Here is a 21,479-nt window from a genome sequence, read left to right as displayed (position 1 = left end):
AGTCAGCAGCTTGTGGTAAGCAGTAGGGTTAAAGGGATTATTATGTATTTTCCCCTATGGTCAGAATCATGACTTTATGATTGATAGCACTGCCTGCAGTACCAACAACTCCTTCAAAACCCAAAGATTATAATCCTGGATTGGGACAATTTCAAGGAGATGAGAGAAACAGAGGAGCAAGACATATGACATAAGAAAATAATAAGCAGTAACCTTCTATACACATAGAGTAAGAAGACTGGAAAAGTCCAAAAATTCAAAAAGTAATGCATCTGCTGACAACCAGTAAGGGATCTCACAAGGATCTGTGTTCTTCACTGTTCTGTGGGCAGCTCTGATTTCTGTACCTGATTCCCCATGACCTTCATGGTGTGGTTCCCAATCCTACCTACACTGTGATCACTAACAGGTGTCAACTAGAGAAAACATCCCTTCAAGAAGTGTGCTCCCCTGGAAGAACACTCTGGGTGCATACCACAAAGTCATGCTAACTTCTATTGGCATGTTGATTTGGTGTTTTCTTAGGTGTCTGCAACGTTCCAAATGACAATAGCAACCCATGCTGAAAATGAATTAGAAACCTAACATATCCTTACTTACCTGTTTATTCAATTGAGCTGAAAGATATTTTGTCATTTTAAGAGGAACAGTACCGGCAGAAACAAAAAACTTCCAGAGTATTACTTCTATGACACAGTAATAGTGAGAGACTGCTATATTTATTAGTAGGATAGTACATAAAGCAGTAACAGAGTAGTGAAGCAGTATGATCTTCTAGCAGCTGGTGATCCTACAGGAAAACACTGAAATTCAGACAACGATTTGTGTGCCTTGGATCCTAATTCAGAGCAGAGTTCTCTAGACAGTCCTAAAGTTGGTTACTGAATAGTCCCCTGAAACAAACCAAAGCAATTAAATAGGGGATGAAAGCATGAAGCAGACCCTGCATAGTTTCATGCAGTGCTCTTGTGGATGCCTAACAACAGCCCTTCCAGGAGCAGTGATCCATCACAATTCACAATACACTACAGTACACTGCTCCCTGTACCATGGCTGGGGAGCCCACGTGGCAGCAATACGCTCAAGTGAATTCACTGACCTGTGTAAAAGGACACTATTAAGCCTACCCTTTATTTCTAACAGACTAGCCCAGGACAGGGCTGGGTGCTGTGCTTCCACAAGGACAGCAACAACCTGTGGGACTCCACAGAATATTCTGAGCTTTCCCCAGAGTGATGGTAAGAATTTTCAAATCTGCAAAAACAGTGTCAAAGCTAGTGGAACTCCGCCAAACTTTTTCAGGTGACGGTAAACTATGCATAGAAAGTCTAACAGCAGAATTACAAAACGTAACAGCAGTACTAAACAGCTCAAAGAAACTCCAACATTAGAGGCTGGGTTGGCAAAGTGAAATAGCACTGCAACATTTCATTTTCATACTTCAAGTTTAGCATAATAGGCAAGCTTATGATAATCCAGATAATAATAATAAACTCGATAGGTAATGAACAGCAGCATAAACATATAAATCCCTGCCTTGCTGAGGTTGACACTTCTAGAAGTAACATCTTAAAGCATCCCATCTGTTGTGCTGCAGAAATACAAGAATTAATTATCTTCTCAAAATCTAACCTTTTTATGATGGTCATGTGAGAACTCAGAGCAGAAGCATATGAAATAGGTTGTCAAATAAAAACTCAGATAAGAAATAAAATGGCACCAAAACTAAGCTCCCGTTCAGCTTACTACCAATGGTATTGTTAAAAATGGGATTTAGCCTCCAATTATCACTAAATATGAAGGTACCTTTCAAACTTCATACAACTACAACCAGCAAGACTACAATTTTAAGTAAAATAGATGAAATGCGGAACAGTGAGCAATCATACAGAAACACAAAACTCAAGCAAACCCAGCAGTCTGGTCTGGCCTGTATGTTTCTCACATTCCCAACTGTAATGCAGTATATTTTAAGGACAACATACAAAGGAAAACAAAATTCCCTAAAATGCGGTGAGGGCTGGTCCTGGGAGGTTGGGGTGGATGGAGACGAGAGATCTCTGGAGTCAGGTCTCGGGGTACACGGGTTATTGTGGGGCCCCGCTCAGAGCTGCCAGCCGCAGCTCAAAGCAGGCCCCAAGGAGTGAGACAGTTCTAAGAGAGGGTCCAAGAGAGTAGGAGAAAGGGCTGGAGTGAGGGGTAGGGGAGAGAGGTGAGAGAAGAAGAAGAGGAGAGCTCGGTCTCCCGGGAACACCTTATCAAGGGGGTTTCAGAGGGGGGTGAGGAAAAGGACTTTGGACCAATGGGATTATGGATACATCATACTTCAGGGGAGGGTTACAGGTGTGAGATAGAACACTTTATCTGACCCTTTGATTTGTCTGTGGGTCTAAAGAAGGAGTTACCTTCTACTAGCTACACCACTGTCCACCAGTGCTCAGCAACCAAGGGCTGCCATCTCAAAGTTCATTTTCATCTCAATCTGGCTCACATTCTCTGCACTTTCCAAATCCCCCAAAAGGCAATCGTACTTATAAGGCTTTCTTATTTCATCTTCCCCAACACCTAAAGAACTCCACAGCATTTGTATAGATTGACTGTTAGCTCTCTATATGTATTTTTAATTTTTTTTAATATCACCTTCTTCTGTGGTGATTTCTGCAGACAGAAGATCACTACAGAAGAAACTTACTAATTTTGTAAACTTCACACTATCCCATTAAACTTCAGATATTATTTTTAGTTCTCCCTAGCACTAAGCAGACAGGGAATCCAAGGCACAGTGCCAGGATGTAAACCCACTCCTTCTGAGCTGGCTTTAATAATGTTGCCTTGCTCCTACTTGGCTCCCATGTTTAGGTCAGCAAATTTTCTCAAGGCTAAATCTGAATATATGCACACATATGCCATGGATAATCTGGGTGTGTGTCTTCGTGAATAATTTAAATAGAAGTATGGTGTGTTGCTCCTACTGAAAGGCTCACTTGATTTTCTTTTGGCAAGGTTCAGCCAAAAAACCGCCGCTGAAGAAAAGCAAACATCTTTTGTCTATTTATAACGTAGTTGGTTTACAAAAAAAGTGTATCCTCTTTACAAGTTATTTTTTGTACTGCTAAAGTTTGCAGTCATGCTGCACAGAAAATTGAGGCCCTGAGTGAGTACAACCATAAAGTCAGACCAGAAGTATTGTCTACAAAAGGGATACTTGTTTTAAATTGTTCTCCATAAAAAATAAAATCTTAAACAAAAGCCTAAAACAAATTTTACAGAAAGAGCAGTATTTTCCACAGAAAGCTCTCTTATCAGTTGTTATGGGATTTGCCCATCAGAGCAGCATTTTGGTATTTTAAATTATGTTCTTGTGTTTTTGCTTTCGTAGGGTATATTTACAGTAGTTTGTTTGGCAATTCTGACCTGTTTAATTACCACAGAAGTACCATGACACTGAGTGCAGTTTGGTATTTTCATTGCCAAGTACAGCAGGAGGTCATACACACAATCAAGAATGATTTTTTTTCACCTCAGACTACCAAAGCTATAATTTTGCACGCTGTGATAGAGCTGGGGCAGGCAGAAATTGCAGACCTTTGCATTTGTACAGCACCTGAAGGTCAAACATCAGCTTTCAGCACGGGCTTTAGCTGGAGTTGGTGTGATGTTCATTTCTGCCCTTCAGCCAAACAGCAAGCAAGCAACTGGTTCCTCCCTGGCAAATACAGCACTGTTAAATATACATTAGCCTACTCTATTTTTATTTAGAAAACTTACTGTAACTTGAGATGGAGTTAGGAATAATCAAGCTAAAGCAAGAAACCAACTATGAACAGGCACATAAAAAAATGCTTAAACAAGTTAGCTCTGCATGTCCTAGTCTTTCACTGCTCTGATACTTAGTATTTACTCTATTTCAGAAATACTTAAGAACCCATAGACCACCGACTATTCCCAAAGTTCCTGGAACATTGCTGCTTTTTGCCCTTTTTCTGAATTAACATAACAGGAAACCCATATCTGTGTCACATAATACATTAAATATATTTAACATCCGCATTCTAAAAAAATAAATATTTATTTATCTTGCTAGGAAAAACAAAATCATGAACAGTCTGGAAGGCAGTCACTGCTATGCCCTGGAGGATAATATTCTGACTTCCCTCAACATGTTTTTCAATGCATCAAGGATCTCTAAACAGTGCTGTGCAGATCTACATGTTTCTGCCAAGAAGAGTAATGAAACAAAACATAACCCCAGTCACTTTAACAGAGCAAACTCTTTGTCAAGGTTTATCACTATAAAAAAATTAACTTCATGACTGAAATATACCTTTAAAGTCAGCTGCAATGGGAGAGGGAAAACTACAGAGCTCAGGATGGTAGAGTTGGAAAAAAGCCACACTTCTATGGTATTGGTTTTATCTTACCCAACAGCTTCTGCAAGTCTTTTCACACTGGCTTTGAATAATGCTCTCTTTCATGGTTGCATTTTAATTTTATTTAATCCTTCAGAATATTGTAGATTCCTTCCAATACTGTAGAATCCTACCTATCTTCAGCAGTTACATAGATGCAGAAGAAAATCCTCACCATATTACCCTCCCAAATTTCTAAAAGATATTATTTTTTTATATCTAATTCTGAATACATAAAATTATTTTAAAAAGGAAAATTATGGATTCCATTAGAAAGCAACCAGTTCTGAACAGAAATGAAGACAACTCACTACTACAAGTAGGTTATAAGTCAGGAAATGTGGTTGAATAGATACAATTCCTCCAAAGCATCAAGCAGAGTTTCTGAATAGCATTAGGAGTCCAATAAAAATTTAGCAATGAAGAAAAAAAGTGTTTCTTTTTTGCAGTGTTTCAATTGAAGTATTTTGCCACTCTTACAAATGATACAAACTGAAAGGAGCTGTAACACAACTACGTAATTATTAGCTCATGAAATCTTCCTGAGTCTCTGAACAGAAAATTTAAGGTATGTCATAAATGTATTTACTATATGCCATCCACCTTATCTGAACTTCATGCTGTGACAACCTTTGTTGAAACAGGTACATGTTGAAAGTTTTTATTCAGTTGACTCAACTAAAACCACACAAAAGGACATGAAAACCATGTTTAGGCACTGCAGCTGAAGCCGAGATACAAAGTTGGGAAGGTAAAATGATTCCTAATAGTTTTGCTGGTGCCAAGCTTTTTCCCTTTTCTTCATCCAGAAGGAGTCTGCTAAGGGAGCAATGGAAATCCTGGCAGCACCACCCCCTCCAAACGAAGACCGAGTAATTAACTTCTCACTCTAAATCCTAATTCCCTGCAGCAGGGAGAGGGGTGGAGGGCTAAGCAGCCAATTTCACCTAAGAGGGATGGCTTTCAGCAGGCTTTGCTTCAAACAGCGAGGCACAGCTGCTGCTCATTTCAAGCAGGGCGGCTGCTACAGAAAGGCAGAAGCAAGAAAGGGAGAGAGACTTGAGATGACCATAAGCTTTGTACTGGTAGAGAGTGACTGCATTCAGAATAAAAACTAACTGGATTTCTCAAGATACATAGTTAACTTTTATAAAATGTAAAACTTAAGACTCTAATATTGGCTGCCATGAGCCCCTTCAGTCAAATGCATGTGTTTTTGTTGCTTGTGAGGGTTTTTATGTTCTTTTCTCTGAAGTCTTAAATATGCTATCGGAACTAAACCCATCCAGCCCAAACATGTTTACCTTTGACCAATGCCAAGAGGAAAACTGAACTACCAGAGTAATTTCAGATCTACAGGACTATCAAGAATATTTATTTGTCCACCTCACTGATCTACCAGACGTCACCTGATTCATACATCTGAAAAGGAGTAAAAAAGCCCAACATGTTCATGGATGAAAACAGGCACACCCAAAACTTATGCTTGTTCTCTGGTACCCAAAACTAATCCCAAAATAGGAAGTCACATAGTTCATGCATCCCTGGTGTAACCACTTCCATATTTTTATCCTACCCTGTGACAGTCAGTATTGTCTTTTTATACTTTGACCTCTTCAGGGACAATACAGTTGTTTGTCAAATGATCATATGTTATCTTGCATTGGTGATGCTCTACTTTATTTTGGAACTCATGTAACTGCATATGGTCTTGATGCACATGTTTGTGTCAGAACGTAAGGTGACAGATAGTGTACCACAGATGATAGAGAACAGGAAAGAACAAAGCCTATTTCTGAATTAAATCACTTCACTTTGTGGCCCTAAATTTGGTTTTCAGCAGCCCTGGAAACACCACATTATTTAATGACCTCTGCAAGCAGATTTTAACCCTTGAAGGTCTTGTAGGTGTTTTTATCTCCTTGTGTCTCTAAAGGTGTTTCAAAACAGCACATAACACAAATGTGGAAGGTGTTACAGTTCGCATACGTGACAAGTGACAAAAGCCACACTGGAAATAAACTCCTTTTTTTTTTTTTCTTGTCCCTGCACTTGAAATGGTATCTGAAACCACAAAGGAAACAAAACCAGGTGGCAGAGGACAGCTGGTACCACAAGGGGACCATGCCAATGCTGCTGAAAATCTGCATGACCTACAGACCAGACAGCAATCTCTGAAGTGGTCCCAATTCACTGCGGTATTCATTCACTGCTTTACCTCAGAGAAACTCAAGATGTTCAGGGAGCTCCAAATGGGGAAGATTGACGGAAGAGATCCAAGGAACGGTGAGCTGTGCACATCAAATGCTGTACCAAACCTTAGCAAAGAGTGATAGGTATCACGAACACCACTATTTCATAATGGCTGTTTAGAAATTAAATCTTTTCTGAAATTCACTTTTACAAATAACCACTTTCAAGCATCTTGGTCAGATTTTCATCACCTCTAAAAATCAGACTCTCCTTGTTGCCAAGACACACATATGCTAGCTAAATCTTTTTAAAGTCAGATTTTTATTTAATTGTTTTTAAAAGAATCTGCCTCTACATTGACAGACAAGACAAAAAAAAAACAACAACAAAAAACAACAAAAAAAAAAACACCCTAGAAACAAGTAATCAGAAGAGAAGCCTTGATTTCATATTCTCAGGTACACACAAGCTCCTTTCTTCAAGACAGCACTATTATCTGGTCACTGATTACCTACAGCCACTCTCAGTGAAATACATAATTTCATGTATTTTATTTTGCCTTTTTGAAAATACAGTCCTCCAAGACTGTCCTCCTACTTCACAAATAATGGGTGGTTTTCATGAACTGCAAAACAAAAAATTAATTATTTCTATAAACATGATGGAAAAGGGTATTTAAAAACATTCCCTTTCTTCTCCTAAATATTAGCCAGGAATAAAAAGGCTATGTCACCATTTAGAAACATTTAACTATTTTAATTTTTTTTTTATTTATTGTGTTTGTGACGTGGGGAAAATATATTATGGAGGATGTTCAAAACCAAAATTTAAAGATAGCTTTACAATCTTAAAACTAAAAGTACTCTCATTTTCAGGGAAAAAAAAAATCTATTAAGGAAGTAAAAAATGAAACTTTAAGCTCTCAACTTTCAGTTTCAAAAAAAGGGAGTGCAAAACTTTTCATCTGATGCTGTATAGCTCATGTAAGCTAGAGATAATAAGGCTGCTCACCAAACAATTCCGCATTCATTGCAAGTCCTTAATATCCATGCTTTGTTCTAAGTCATTGCTTTTCAGTTTCTCAACCCATGACCAAATGCTGACCCACATGAACTTAGAAAACATTCATTTTCTTGGTCCCTCCAAGACTCATTTTCTTGGTAAAAACTGGGACAACCTATCTTTCTCATGGCAAATCTTTCCTCTGCAACCAAATTGTGCTATCAACCAAATGTCAGCTCTCCCATTTGCTACAGAATCCTTCAAAATCTACAGTGTATCTATTTTGTCATGTCTGGTATACCTATTCAAAACACATCTTATCAGACAACTCAACCAGCACAATACTTTAATATGAATTCCAACAATGCTGTATATATGTACTTCCTACACCTTGACTTTACTGCCATTCAGCTCATGCTCCTATTTCACATAAAAATCAAAGGACAACAGAAATATGAATGTAAACTTGACAAACTTAGTTCTTCAAACATTTCTTACTTACAGTCTTCAGTAAGAAACTTCATGTATCATAATATTCATACAGAATAAAAGCCTCCTTTGACTAGACTTTGTATACTGATGCCTTTCCTTTCCAGAACAATTGTCTTACGTCCTTGCTTTACTGAAACACATTACCCAACAGAAAAGAAACACGTTATTGGAATATACAAGTGTTTCTGACAAGTGGGCTGTCTCCAGCTCTCCTCTCTGAGCTTCTGCCTTTCCAGTCCTTGTTACAGCTTTACACTGTCACCAAAAGGCTCCATTACTTCTGCTTCACCTTGAGAAAGCCTAGACCCTTAACACACAGGTGTAGCACAAAGACACAGCCATAGATTATACCCACAAGAGTTAAATTCAACTGAGGTCTGTCCACCTGAACATCTTTTTCCACAACCAGTTCAGATTACTTTTGAAACCTTGTAACAATACATTTTCATCATGCTTATAAGTCTGAGAAGAGAAAACCAAACACATGAAATGAATCCTTACTTAACTGGAGGAAACAACTATTTTCACTAATAAGAATAAAGTAAAGTATAATTTGATTTAGGATGCCAGTTCAGGCTAAAAAAAAAATCCTCTCAAAACAGGCTTATTCATGTTTCAATCAGGAAACACACAATCGAGATCAGCATGATAATTAAAAAAAAACAAACCTGAAGAAAGAGATCATACCATAAACCTCTCCCCCAGCAAACAGGGAACTCAAGGCAATTGTCAGACTGCATTGATTGTTCCACACAATTAAAATCTGGTTTACAGAATACAATCAGTATTTAATGGTAAAAAAGCTGAATTTGAAAATACTAATTAAAATCTTTTCTCAGTGGCTGCAAGAAGGGTATGCCTGTCATATTTATAAACTCTAACTTTTGGGTTAAAAAAAAAAAACTGTTCCCAGGATTGTAAAGAAAATCTGTCAAATATAAAATGAGACAATCCTGTCATCTGATGTCTGCATACAGTCTGTGCATACTCAATAATTCTCAAATGACAGCAACACAAAATAACAAATCTCTGGCTGCTACTCAGAAGCTACCAGGCAACACTAAATAGACAACTACCCTTATCCACTCCAGCTGGCTACTGCTTTGAACAGTTACAAGAAGCAGCAAACATTGTAGTAAGTTCTGAGGGAGGGAAAAAAAAAGGGCAAACATTTCTGTTCCCACCTCCACCAGTCAGATGGCTTCAGATGTCTCTCCTTGTAATTAAGTAAGGGGAGCAAAAGAAAGAGACACACAACCACACTTCCCCTCCAATAAAAGTCACTTGCATCCACTGTCATGCCAACAAGCTCTGGGTTTGACATTCTGCTGAAGTACTACTCCAGAAGAGGAGTCACCTCACTGGCCCCTACTTTTCAGCTCTGCCTAAAATTTGCAGGCTTTCAAATAAAATATGAAGTTTTCATACTACTAGATCACTCTCTCATTTTTCTCCAGTCACAGCAAATAATATTAAAAGATCTTATCTTCCCGCCTGATGTCATCAGAGCACATATTACATTGGCTTTTCACTGGTCATCTGGTAAAGAGATTTACAGAGAATGGCAAAAGGCAGTGCCTTTTTCTATGAATTCCAGCCCTTTTTGTGATCATAGTGAATACATGTGCTGCCTAAACATTGTGCAGTACAGCTGGTGGAGAAAGCTAGAGGCTTGAAGCCAAAACTTTCATTCTCATCTATGTTGTTTTGTGAATTATCACAGTAGCACTAGTCCCTTGAAAGTCAATCATTAACCTCTAACTTTTATAATTAACATTCACCATTCAAAATTATGGCTAGCTGTCTTCTAACTCAGAGACCCCAAGACATCTCCTGTACCTTTCTTTCATTCCTGAGTTACTTAGGGTGATGCTGAACTTAATACTGCCAAAGGACATGGACAATACCATGGCTCTGCAGCCATCCCTGGAGAATCTGAAGTCAGCATAACTTCCACAGGATCACAAAATGTTTCGGCTGGGAAGGGGTCTTAAAGACCAGCTAGCTCCACCCCCACTGCCAGGGAACACCTTCCACTAGACCAGGTCATTTGAAGCCCTATCCAAACTCGAACAATTCCAGGGATGGAGTATCCACAACTTTTCTGAAAATTATCTTCTCCAGAACTTCAGGAAAGGCTATCTGACCCTTCCTCCTCTTGGCCACTCATTGATACCATGCGCCTCTAACCCACCTGCCTTGATGTAAACAGTCATTAGGGCTACACAGTAAAGCAAATGAGGGAAGCAGTTTGGAAACACTCCAGAGAAGGTAAGGGAAAAGCAAACTTAACACCATTCAATTCCTGGATCCTGTTTGCTGTATGGCTGCACAAACACTTGTGCTGCCACGAGGACAAAGCTGAGAGGAAGAAGCAAGAGGTTGAGGCTTGAAGAGGGCAGGATCACTTTTCTCAGCAGCAGTGCCAACTTAGGTTGGCTAAAAGTCACTATAGCCTAAGCTGGAAAATGAGGTTGTCTTAAAATAACAGCTGTGAAAAATACTTTCTAAGTTAATACACAACACGAGGCTCCTATAACCACTAGGAAAAAGAAGTCCGTAAAGATCTTGAAAGCGTGCATCAATTCTATAATTAACAATTAAGAACTTAGAAAGAAGACTTTTAGAGCTAGTAACCTGCTGCTTGACTGTACCCACTCAGGATTAAGCATTAGCACAGACCAACAGCTAGATACCTGCACAGGCTTAGCCAAAAAAGCCTGGACAAACTGATAACAAAACCCGGGGGTGGAGAGGTGGGAGGTGAGAATCCACTTCCTTTTCCTTTTGGTACCTTAGTAAAACCTGCCTGTTAATCAGACAGCTGTGGATCACATCGCTAGCTCTGCATTTACTGCCCTCACTGTAGTTCAAAATCATGTGCTGAGTAACAGTTCTGGGAGGGATATATTCTTTATTAATGATAACAAAGTTTAAAAAATCTTAACAGATATAACTAAAACCTGAACAAGATATATTCACACTAACAACTTCTTTCAATAGGAAGACTTTACCTACAGTATCAGTTTGATTTAATTCAATGCACATAAGGGCATTTTCCCCATGAGGAAAGAAGGATAGAGCTGTAGTCAGAAACAGCCTTCAAGTGTAAATGTATATAGTACTTTTCACTGGAGTACTATGGATTCACTGTTTTAAAGCAAGATTGTTTTACAAGCTAATGGTACCAGTACAGACCTACCCCAGAAATAAATTTGATCCAGCATCTTCTGCCAGAAGTTGGAACCTTAGTTTTCCTCGGGCCATACTTCCAAACTCCTAAAAGGACCTTCTGGGTCCTCCCCAGCCAGATAATGATCCCCTCCACGCTCCTGCTGCATGCTCTCCTGGCAGAGCACAACCCACAGCAGTTGCCAACAAGTGAAACACAGTTACCTCCACTTGGGATACTGCCTGTCCTAAGCCTGTCCTTAAGCCACAGCTATGAATGCAATCTAAATGTCTCCACGTTCTCCCTGAGTATGCTGGCTCAAATAAAAGTTAATATACAGAGAACTTTTCAGTAGTTTTCTTAATACTTCCTACCCTCCCCATTTAAGAAAACTCAAACTAACGAAGAAACCCTAGCAGCTGTTCCGTAAATACAGTAAGTCAGCTATCTTCCAACTGCAAGAGTTCTTCCTCAAGTTTGTCAAAACTGAGAAGGTATTCTGACTTACTCAACCAAAGGATTGTTACCAAAAGACCTTTCTCTTGCTGTCATCTTGCTAAATTGATTATTATCCAACCCACTTGTCCACCTGCTATTGCTCACATACTCTAAACCAGAGAGAAAGAAGTCTGCTGCACATTTGATGTGTTAGCCAAAGCCAGCCAGATAGTCAGGAAAATACAATCTCACTGTTAGTCTTTTTTTTTCCAGTTGGCATTTTATCAAAAATGTCCCCACCCAAACCTAGCCTTGTTTGTAGCACTACTGCATATGCCTGAGCACGGCCAGGTGTCCTTAGCGTGACCCGCTCGTCACGAACGATCACTTCTGCACCGCGGGGTCTGAGGAAAAGCACCAGCCTCCACTATTCCATTCCTGTCCAACACTGAGAGCACCGCTGGGACGCTTTAACACAAATCCTGCCTCCTGCTCGCAGAGCAAACCGTGCCCTTGCCACTGAGCTGCTGCAGAATGCGAGGCCTCCCCACGGAGGGTGGGCCGGGAAGAAAGGGGCTGCATATCGCCGGGCACTGCGTTCCGCAGAGGCTGGTACCCTCGGCTTGGCAGGGACTGGCAAGGCACCCCATGGCCACGCGAGGCGGTGTCCCCACTGCCCCCCTTTCCGCCGAGCCCAAGGGCGCTGAGCTGGAGGGGCACACCGGGACGAGCCTGGCGGGCACGGCCAGCCCCGGGCGGGCTCCCCCCACGCCCCGGGTGGGCGTGCGAAGGTTGCGGTCCCGCAGCGTCCCGCAGGCACCACCCTGCCCCGCTCGGGCACAACCGCCCCGGAGCGCAGTGCCCGGGGTCCCGCCTGGCGAGGAGAGGAGCCAAGCGGGGACACCCCGGGCAGCGTCCCCGTCCCCTGCTCCCACTCGCCTGGTTGGGGTCGGTGGCCCGGAAGACGTGGCAGGCCATGGGGGAGTCAGGGTTGTCGGGCTGCGCCTTGATCAGGTAGGCGAAGTAGGTGAGGTCGTGGCTGTTGTGGATGAAGCGGGCGATGTGCTGCGCCTTGTGCTCGAAGATGAAGACGGCGGGCGCGGGGCTGGCGGGGCGGCCGGGGCCGGCGGCGGGGCCGGGGCTGGCGGGCACGCAGCGCAGCGTGGGCGAGCCCAGCAGCAGCAGCACCTCGCGGGCCGGCACGCCGCTGCCCGGGGCGCCGCCGGGCTCCTGCCGCTGGCTGCGGCGGCGGATCTCGGCCACCAGCCAGGGCAGCATGGGCAGCGTGGTTCGCCTATCCAGGCACGACGAACCCACGTACCACAGCCTGAAACGCTTCTCCCCCGGCGGCGCCGGCTGCGGCTCGGGCTCGGACTCCAGGGGGTGGGAGAGCGGCTCGCCCTCCCCTCGCTTCTCCATGGCGGGTGTCGGGCGCAGGACGCGGGGCTGCACGGCCGCTTCCCCCGGCGCCAGGTGCAGCCGGCGGGGCCTGCGCTCGGCCGGGGCCGCGGCTAAACGCGCATCCCGCCGGGCACGTCCCCGCCGCCGCGCCGCCTCCTGCCTGCCCGCGCGGGGTCAGCCCGCGGGGCGGGGAAGGGCGGCCGAGACACCCCACTCCCACTCCTCCTCCTCCTTAACTCCCCGGGGCGGAGCGGCGGGGCTACGCCCCGGGAGGGCTCCGAGTCCTGGCCAGCCCCGGCTCCGGGGTGGGACAGCCCCGCCGACCCGGGCCCCAGAGGAAAACACAGCGTGTGCTCCGCTCCCGGTTCTGCCGAGTGCTGCTGGCTCCCTGCGGCCGCTGGGCTTTGCCTGCGGCTCGCAGCGTGGCTGGCCGTGAAGGGAGAGGCAGGAGGAGGAGACCCGCAAGGGGAGGAAGGTCGCCGAACGGCAGAGAGGAGGTGGGGAGGCTGCCGGGCCCGCCCCCAGCCCCCGCCCCGTTTGCAGAAGCTCCCAAGCGCTGTCTGAGTTGGATTTGATTCTGACGAGTTGGAGTCGCTGGGGAGAAGGGTCTCGGGGGGCCCGGGGCACCTCCCGACCGCGGCGGCTTCGCTCCCACGGCTGCCTCTCCCTGCGAGCAGGGCGGCCGTGCGGCGCAGCCTCCCCCTGCGCACTGCTGAGTCAGGAGCTTCATTACGGCTGATTTTAATTCTCCTTTTTCCCCTTAAGCTTGTGTTTCCTCCTTGAGCTTTTAATGGGGGGGTGGGGGGTTTCCTCGTCGCTATCGCGATAACATCTCTTGTCAACGACAAATCCACCACACACTGCAGATGTTAGTAACTCGTCTCCTCCAGTAACTAGTAACGTGAGAAAGTAGCTGGACAAAGCTTTGCCAGCCATACAGCGTCCGCATCCGTTTGGTAATTGGCAATTGTAGCGACTGTCCTCCAGTTTAGATCTGTAGCAGCGGCGGCGGTAACTCCCAGTACACGTTGTTATGGCCACCCTGTCTACTAATAAAACTGTAGTTTGAGCTGAAGAGCTGCTCAGTGTAATTTGAGAGTGCATGATTATTTGTGCAGAGAAGGGTCATGTAGCACTCAGGACACAGCCCACAGTAGTCTGAACTGACAAAACCTGTCGCATTTGTAGTATTTTCATACTGTTACAAACCACTCTACTCATTTCCTGAGCAAACAATTTTGCTCTTTTTTTTTTTTTCCAGTTTAACCATCTAGTTTACGCATTCTGGTTTATCAGTTTTAATATTTAATTTAATACTGTTGTCTGAGGTAAGACCTCAAATATATGTTCTCTCATGCTATGCTACAACCCTTAAGGGGCATTCTACAATGTCCCTTAAGACAGGGGAGCTAATGCAAAAAGTCTTCTGCAGGCTGAATATGTTCATATGAATATGAACCAGCTTTAATATTTGCTACAATGGTACAAGTTAAAGCCAGACTGGACTTGCTTTCCCAAACTGACTGTTTTCATACTTGATCATCTGAACTACATTGTTGTACAGTAGATTTTACAACCAGGGTAATTAGAAATAAAATGGCCAAATTTTGTGGATCACAAACCTAAAAAATTTCTACTCTCTTACTCCTCATAGTTAGTACTAACCCTTTGGCTGAGAATGGTACTTAAGATTTTTTGTAACAGCATTGTGGAATGATAATTTGTGAGCCTCTCACCAGTGCTCCTGGAAGAAGAGCTGTTTGGTTTCTGGTTGCAGTGCTGGCACTTGTTTAATGCTGCAGTGAGCTGCTCCTCTCCTGCCAGATCAGTTCTGTGAGCCACCTCTAATTTAAGTGACAGCGCTTATAGAGAGAGCGCTGTTGGCACAAAGGGAGCGGGAATGACTGCTCGGGGGAGCACCAAGGCTACTTGCCCATTCTGGCTACGCTTGGTTAGACGATTCATCTAGAGCATGAAGCTGCAGTTTAGTCACTTGAGCACAAAGACCAATTTAACCTACCTGGGAAGTGAACTAAACACTGGGCTTGCCCTAGAACAGTGACAAAACCCCCTCATATGTTCTTCTGTAACTGCTTCAGATGGGATAACCATTAAATGACTCCAATGTAGCAGCCTAAGGGGGAGGCTGCAACATACTGAATAGATGCAGCTGCTTACCACCACCATCTCTGCGACTATGAGATCCCTTCTGGTTTATATTTGTATATAAACTACCAAAACCCCAGTTTGTGGACAGCCACCTAGGCTTTTAGGTGCTATGGCAATACAAATATTTAATAGTAACCAGGAAACTTGAAGACAATCATGCAAACACATTAAAATAGAAAAAAAAATATTTTAAGCTATTACAGATGCCTTGATGTTCTCGCATCATGCAAATGGAACAAGAAATCTTCACTTGACGACGTTATAGAGCTGTGTTTTCAGCTGATAAGGATGCAGTTCAATTATTGAAAATTATCAGGTAGAAATTAAATTCTAAAATGTAAAAAATGAATATGAAATTCTTCAATTGTCACCATTGTGCCTGTTTTGTAAAGCTATTTGGTTTTTCCTTCTGTTGGGTGATTTGCATAATATGGTATGAGATCCGGTTATTTTGACTTATTTTTATTACTGAATTCTTTATACAAATCCTTTAGAACATTAAATTAATTTATATAAATGCTACCACTAATATTTTAACTACCATCAAAATCAAATTCTCAGATGTTAATCCAAAGTTTTCATGCTTTCTTCTTGCTTCAGCTTTTTATGTCTCTGTGAATCAATTCTTCATAGTAATCCCTTTTAGCTGTCTATTACTTTTATCCATTTACTTCGTAATTTCTTATCCTTTAATCTGCCTAACACTTTTTATCCCCTCACCTCATTACCAGTGTTTCAGTAGGAAGTCAGTCCTTTTGTTATGTAACTTTTCTTCTTAAAGGTGATCCCCGTTTCTTATTTCTTCTCAGTTGTAAGATTTCATGCACCTTTAAGTTAAAAATTCCAGTTTCTCTCATACTGAGAACAGTGCTCCTTTGCCCATGACATCTGATATGCCTCTCATGTAATTTCTGGTGTTTAAACTATAATGATAACAAAAGTATCTTTCTCTAATTATTTGCACAATGTAGTTAGGAATTAGTATAAAATATATAATCCTTATAGCTCAGTTAATGGGAATCAAAAACTTTGGGACAGAGAAGAAAGCAACTTTCCTCAGTCTATCCACAGAGCTTTGAAAATACATGTCTGTTCTTGATGAAAGAACAGTTTCTCTCCAGATTATCCAAAACAGAAGTGTAAATGCAGCACCCGTGCCAGAGACACGACAGATAAAGTCTCTGATGAGGAGCCACAGTTTTGTAACAATTCCTTTTTTATTTTCATTAGCATTAGTCTTGGCCAAGCTTCTTGAAACAAATTGTAAAATCGGAAGAGAGCATTCTATTGGAAGATCTGAAGTACATAAAGTACTATGGGCAATAATTGCCATAAGCATGTGCTGCAAGTGAAACCAACCACAGACCCAATCAGACTTTTTTGAATTGTTGGTAACTTGCCATTATTTTTGTTCCAAACATAGACATTAGACAGAAAACCTCTTAGAGTAAGAGATATTATTGAAGTGACCCAAACTAGATAAAGTTAACTAAATGTGAATGCCTCTGAACATTTTGGATTTGATATGCTTGCCAATGGAGTACTACATGTAAAGGTTATTTTCCCACATAAAATGGAGAATGTATTTTCCTTCTGTTAATTAGAGGAAGCATGTTTACTTCTCTAAGACCATACCTTGATAATATATGCTTTTACTGCACATGGCACCACAGCAGCCATTTCATGTATCATATCTGGGTCTTCAGTTCATATTCAGTGTTAAAGGATTTAGACCTGCAAAATGGTAAGCAACCATAGCTCTCAGTAACTTCTTAAGCAGCAAAAAGACCTCAGCACCTCACATGATCAGACTGTTAATTGCTAGTAATTATCCATCCCCTTAAGCTTTCTAGCCACAATTTTAATTGCAGAAAAAATATTATTAGAGGAGCTGTAGGCTTGACTTTACAATCCCGTAATTTATACATAACTTCAGTCACCTTGGACTATTATTTCAGTAATATGCCCTGAAGATAGAATTGCTTCTGATTCAATTGCTTTTCTAAGAATGATCTCACTTAACTGTCTGAGAGTTCAAGGTCCATTTCCATATTTTCTTTATTGTTTTAGTTTAAATTAGTCATATTTTATTTTACTTTCAGATCACCTTTTTTAAGATCTGAGATATAGGCATTTTTACTTTAAAAGCCATTTAATTAATTTAAACTACCTGGTCTTATTTGAAGACTGTAATGAAATAACTTCTGGAAATACAACTGAAGTACTAGAAAGTTCAGCAGACTGGACATATTACCAGGGCTTTAAGCTTTAGCTCCTAGAGAAACTCTGGTGCCTCTTCTTTTAAAGTACATAAATAGAGAAATAAAGAAATAATGAAAATTGAATTTTGCAGGATGTATAAAGATTACAATAGTTAAAAATGCAATGCCAAAGTTTTGAGTAAGACATATTGGTCTTGCAGAGATATGTCAATAGCAGAGGACAATTGCTGCAATTTGAAAACAATAAAACTGATGAAAAATTTATCTGATAAGAAGTGGGTTTGTTTTAATGTTTTCTTCTTAAGTGGCACTAATCTTTTTTGATCAAAATCACAGATTGAATTTGTTCTGCCAACAAGACCCCCTCCAAAAGAGATTTAAGAGAACTGTAATGAGCAAAGTTTGTAAGAGAATAATCCTGAGGGAGAAATTTTATCAACATCTCTAGAACTTAAAGCAACCTGGCACATTTTATGTCTGTGTTCAGTGTATTGTTATTCAATTTAATGTAGCACTGATTAGGAGAAACAATTAATTAAATTATTATATTTCTCTTCAAAGAGAAACTTAACTGGGGAAAGATTTTTAATTAAGCATTTTTTTCATATCACAGTTGTCCCATTAAACTTTCCAGTACAGCAAACTTTGAATCCAGTGAAGAACCACAATGCATTTTATTTAAAACTAAATTTTAATCTGGAGTCCTGTGTGATCACAGCATCTTTCCATGCAGAAGTATTTGAAATTTATTGGGTTTTTTTTGTTTTGGGCTTTTTTAATAGGGGCAGGGCCCCCCCTAAACTGCATCACATTAGCTTACTAGAATCCCTGTTGTTCAGGTAATACTGAGCTTGGCAGCTGTCAGCAGATCAGCTGCAAAGCTAGTTACTGCAAGAGATAGAGCAACTTCTGCAACAAGAACTTCCATATTCCCTATTATTTATTTTGTAAAAAAGGAGCCATTTACTTCTCTACTATTCCCCAGCCACTGCAGTAACAGTAACATACAAAAAATGAGGAAAAAGAGATGAGGTACTGCAACTACTGGAGTCTACCTCTCTCCCTAACAGTGCCAGCTACATCTCCCTCATTTGTGATTTAGAAGGGATCCCGGTCTGCTCCAATTCTCTAGCAATGGAAACTAAGAGAGAATTTCTTGTCATTGCCAAAGCTTAAAGGAACATATTGATATTATGTCACATATATATGATTACAAAGGATGAACCACAAGCTAGAAAGGTTAGCAAATCTGGAGTAGAGTGCAGAAACAACATGGAAGAGAGATGCTTTGGAAGGCAAGAGTACTTCAAAGGACACAAATTATGTCTCTCTTCAAGATAAAAATGCAAATACCATTATGACTTCAAGTGTACCACTATTGAGGTATTATTGCAGTTTCTCCACTTTGTACTATATGTGTAGTAAAAGAAGGTACAGCTTAGCATGAACAGCAGGGCACTAGCAGGCCCAACACAATACCAAGAATGGTGCCAGTGTAGCTGCTAACATTAAAAAGAAGAACAGATGGGAACTCCTTAATCCTCCTTCTCATCGCCCTTGACTCTCTCCTAGGTAAATCAGCATCTGTTGTCTTGACTCTGTTGACTGCTGAGTATCTCTCATCTCTCCACATTCCCAACTGTGAGAAGCAGTGTGACACAGCACACCAGTGATTCATGCCAGACATGCACTTACATTCCTCATTTTAAATGCAAACTTCAGTACCATTCTCAAGCTTCATGTCTGGTTGCAGCATCCAGGACTTCCCTGCTCAGAAGCATTACTGGGAAGGAAACCTGTCTTGCTTTAATTTGGACAAGCTCTGAGTATTTTTTTATAAACACCTGTAAACTGCCAAAGACTCAGGAGGGCTGATGTTCATGGGGAACAGAAAAATTCTTTTCAACTTCAATAATACCAAGAACATCTGAAAATGACCTTTCAGATTCAGAAGTAATTCACAGTGGAATTCAGCACCCGGGCCACTTTCAGTAGTAGAGAAGTTCATTCCTAAATCTGACACAAAGACACTGATAACTAGACTGCATAACAGAATAATACTGAGGAAGAATTTTAGAGTGGTCAAATGGTATGAAAATGGCATTTCTCTTGGGCAGAGAAATGCAAATGCTTTTTCTATGATCAATATACAGATCTAGAAAAATCTCTTTGACAGATTTTCCTTGACAGGGAAAACAGTAAAATGAGAGCAGACCCCAAATGCACAAATTATACTATTTGAAGAGCAAGTCATAATGCAGAAATGTTAGTATAATTAAGTCACAGATTTAAACTGCTGCAAACATGCGGTGTATGGTATGTATTCTACTATCATTAAAATGCTCAATGTTGTTTATGTAACTGGAAATCTTTGTGCTTGTCTTGATAATTTAAAAAGTAAATTTGTTTCCCTACAATGTAGGAAGTGGGACAGAAGTTACGGTGACATGAATTCGTAGTTCCAGATCAAACTACAGAGGGGAAGAAGCCAGAAGTCCCATAGCCAGACATGCAGCCAAAGGATTGCTGTGAGGCAAGACTGTATGTAGCAGTGCCACCTGGTGACTGATGCTGGGACAAAGTCCTCTGGAATTATTATCTAGCACAGAGACTTATTGTATGCAATAATAAATTTTCCTTACTTTTCCAAAGCTCATTACATGAAGTGCAAAACTGACATTGAAACTTCCAATTTATATATATGTAACAATATTTGTAATGTAAGCACTGACAGAGTAGTTGGGAACTATAGTATTTACACATATTAAACAGAAAGGGTTCTCGAAGTAGGGCAGTTTTGTAATTAGCCATAGCAGGTAAATGCAGTTTAGGGAAAAGAAAACCCAGAAATACTAAAATTAGCCTTCCTTCATTGAGAAGATCAGCGATCTCAGCTTCTTTACTTCCTCAATGCCACAAAGCCATACATAATTTAGAGACATATCCCAGTAACTCAACTGAATGCCAGGTCATTTCTCCACCTTCCTCAGAAAAGCCTTGGAAACAAGAATGAGGAAATCTTTCCAAGCACACAGGACTGGATATGAGAAATGTGGAGTATCATCCTTCTGACTTGTGTGCTGGTACTGGCTAGGGAATAATTCCTTTTCATTACAGAGCTAGTGAAGGCTTGGATTTGTGCTGTGAACATTGTTAATAGCAGAGATGGGTTGTTTTTTGTTGCTGAGGAGGGCTTACACTGAGCGAAGGCCTTTTCTGCTTCTCACACCACCCCACCAGTGAGGGAGCTGGGGGTGCACAAATAGTTAGGAGGGGACAGTTGGGACAGCTGATCCCAACTGACCCAAGGAGTATCCAACACCATATGACATCATGCTCAGTATATAAAGTGGGGGGAAAAAGGGGGAACAGTCAAGTGGGGAATGAATTCCTTGGTTTGCTTTGCTTGCCTGTGCAGCTTCTGCTTTACCTACTGAACTATCTTTATCTGAACCCATGAGTTTTCTCACTTTCACCCTTTGATTGCCCCGGTCATCCCCCAGCAAGGGGACTGAGAGAGCAGCTGTGGGGTGCTTGGCTGCCAGGTGGGGTTAAACCACAGCACCTCACTAAAGAGCCGAGAGCAGATCTGTATGAGTATAGATGCTGTGCAATAAAAGCAAAAGTTAAGGAAATATTTGGCCAAAATTTCCTAGTGACAAGCAAATCCAATTATGAGCAGGCTGAGCCTTACAAAGGAAGCTCTGCAACAGCATACCAGGCAAGCTGAGGTCAAGGCACTTAGGTCAGGTACTGACCTGCACCAATCCAGCTTCCTAATGAAGCAAATGCCTGGCAAGTTATCAGCCCAACCAACAGCTATGTAACTGTACTAAAAATCCATCTGGGAAAGGAGCTCTACCATGATCAACCACAGAATCTTGAGAGGACAGAGACAGCTCCGTTTATTGTGCTTCCCCCTCCACGTCCCCAACCAGTAGCAGTGGTTCTTCAGAGATATGGCATTTTTTTCCTCTGCAA

The 21,479-nt window shown here is 41.7% G+C and overlaps 1 protein-coding gene across 3 annotated transcripts in view; it reads right to left on the bottom strand.

Annotated features, from left to right (window-relative positions):
- Nucleotides 1-21,479, bottom strand: part of TBC1D4 (TBC1 domain family member 4) — a 109,342-nt gene that overhangs the window by 84,207 nt on the left and 3,656 nt on the right. Inside the window, exon 1 of one of the 3 annotated variants that reach the window (XM_021548021.3) lies at nucleotides 12,646-13,241. The exons of 1 other annotated variant lie outside the window; for it this stretch is intronic. In XM_021548021.3, coding sequence (XP_021403696.2) covers nucleotides 12,646-13,125 — 480 coding nt within the window. In that variant the 5' untranslated portion in view covers nucleotides 13,126-13,241. Of the gene's footprint in view, nucleotides 1-12,645; nucleotides 13,242-21,479 lie in introns of those variants that run through there. One more of the 3 variants, XM_021548023.3, reaches the window with a different exon arrangement.

Source organism: Lonchura striata, chromosome 1, assembly GCF_050655825.1.
Source record: "Lonchura striata isolate lonStrDom1 chromosome 1, ASM5065582v1, whole genome shotgun sequence".
Taxonomy (NCBI): domain Eukaryota; kingdom Metazoa; phylum Chordata; class Aves; order Passeriformes; family Estrildidae; genus Lonchura; species Lonchura striata.
The sequence above is the reverse complement of the archived record's forward strand: the minus strand, read 5'-3'. Positions and strand labels throughout refer to the sequence as shown.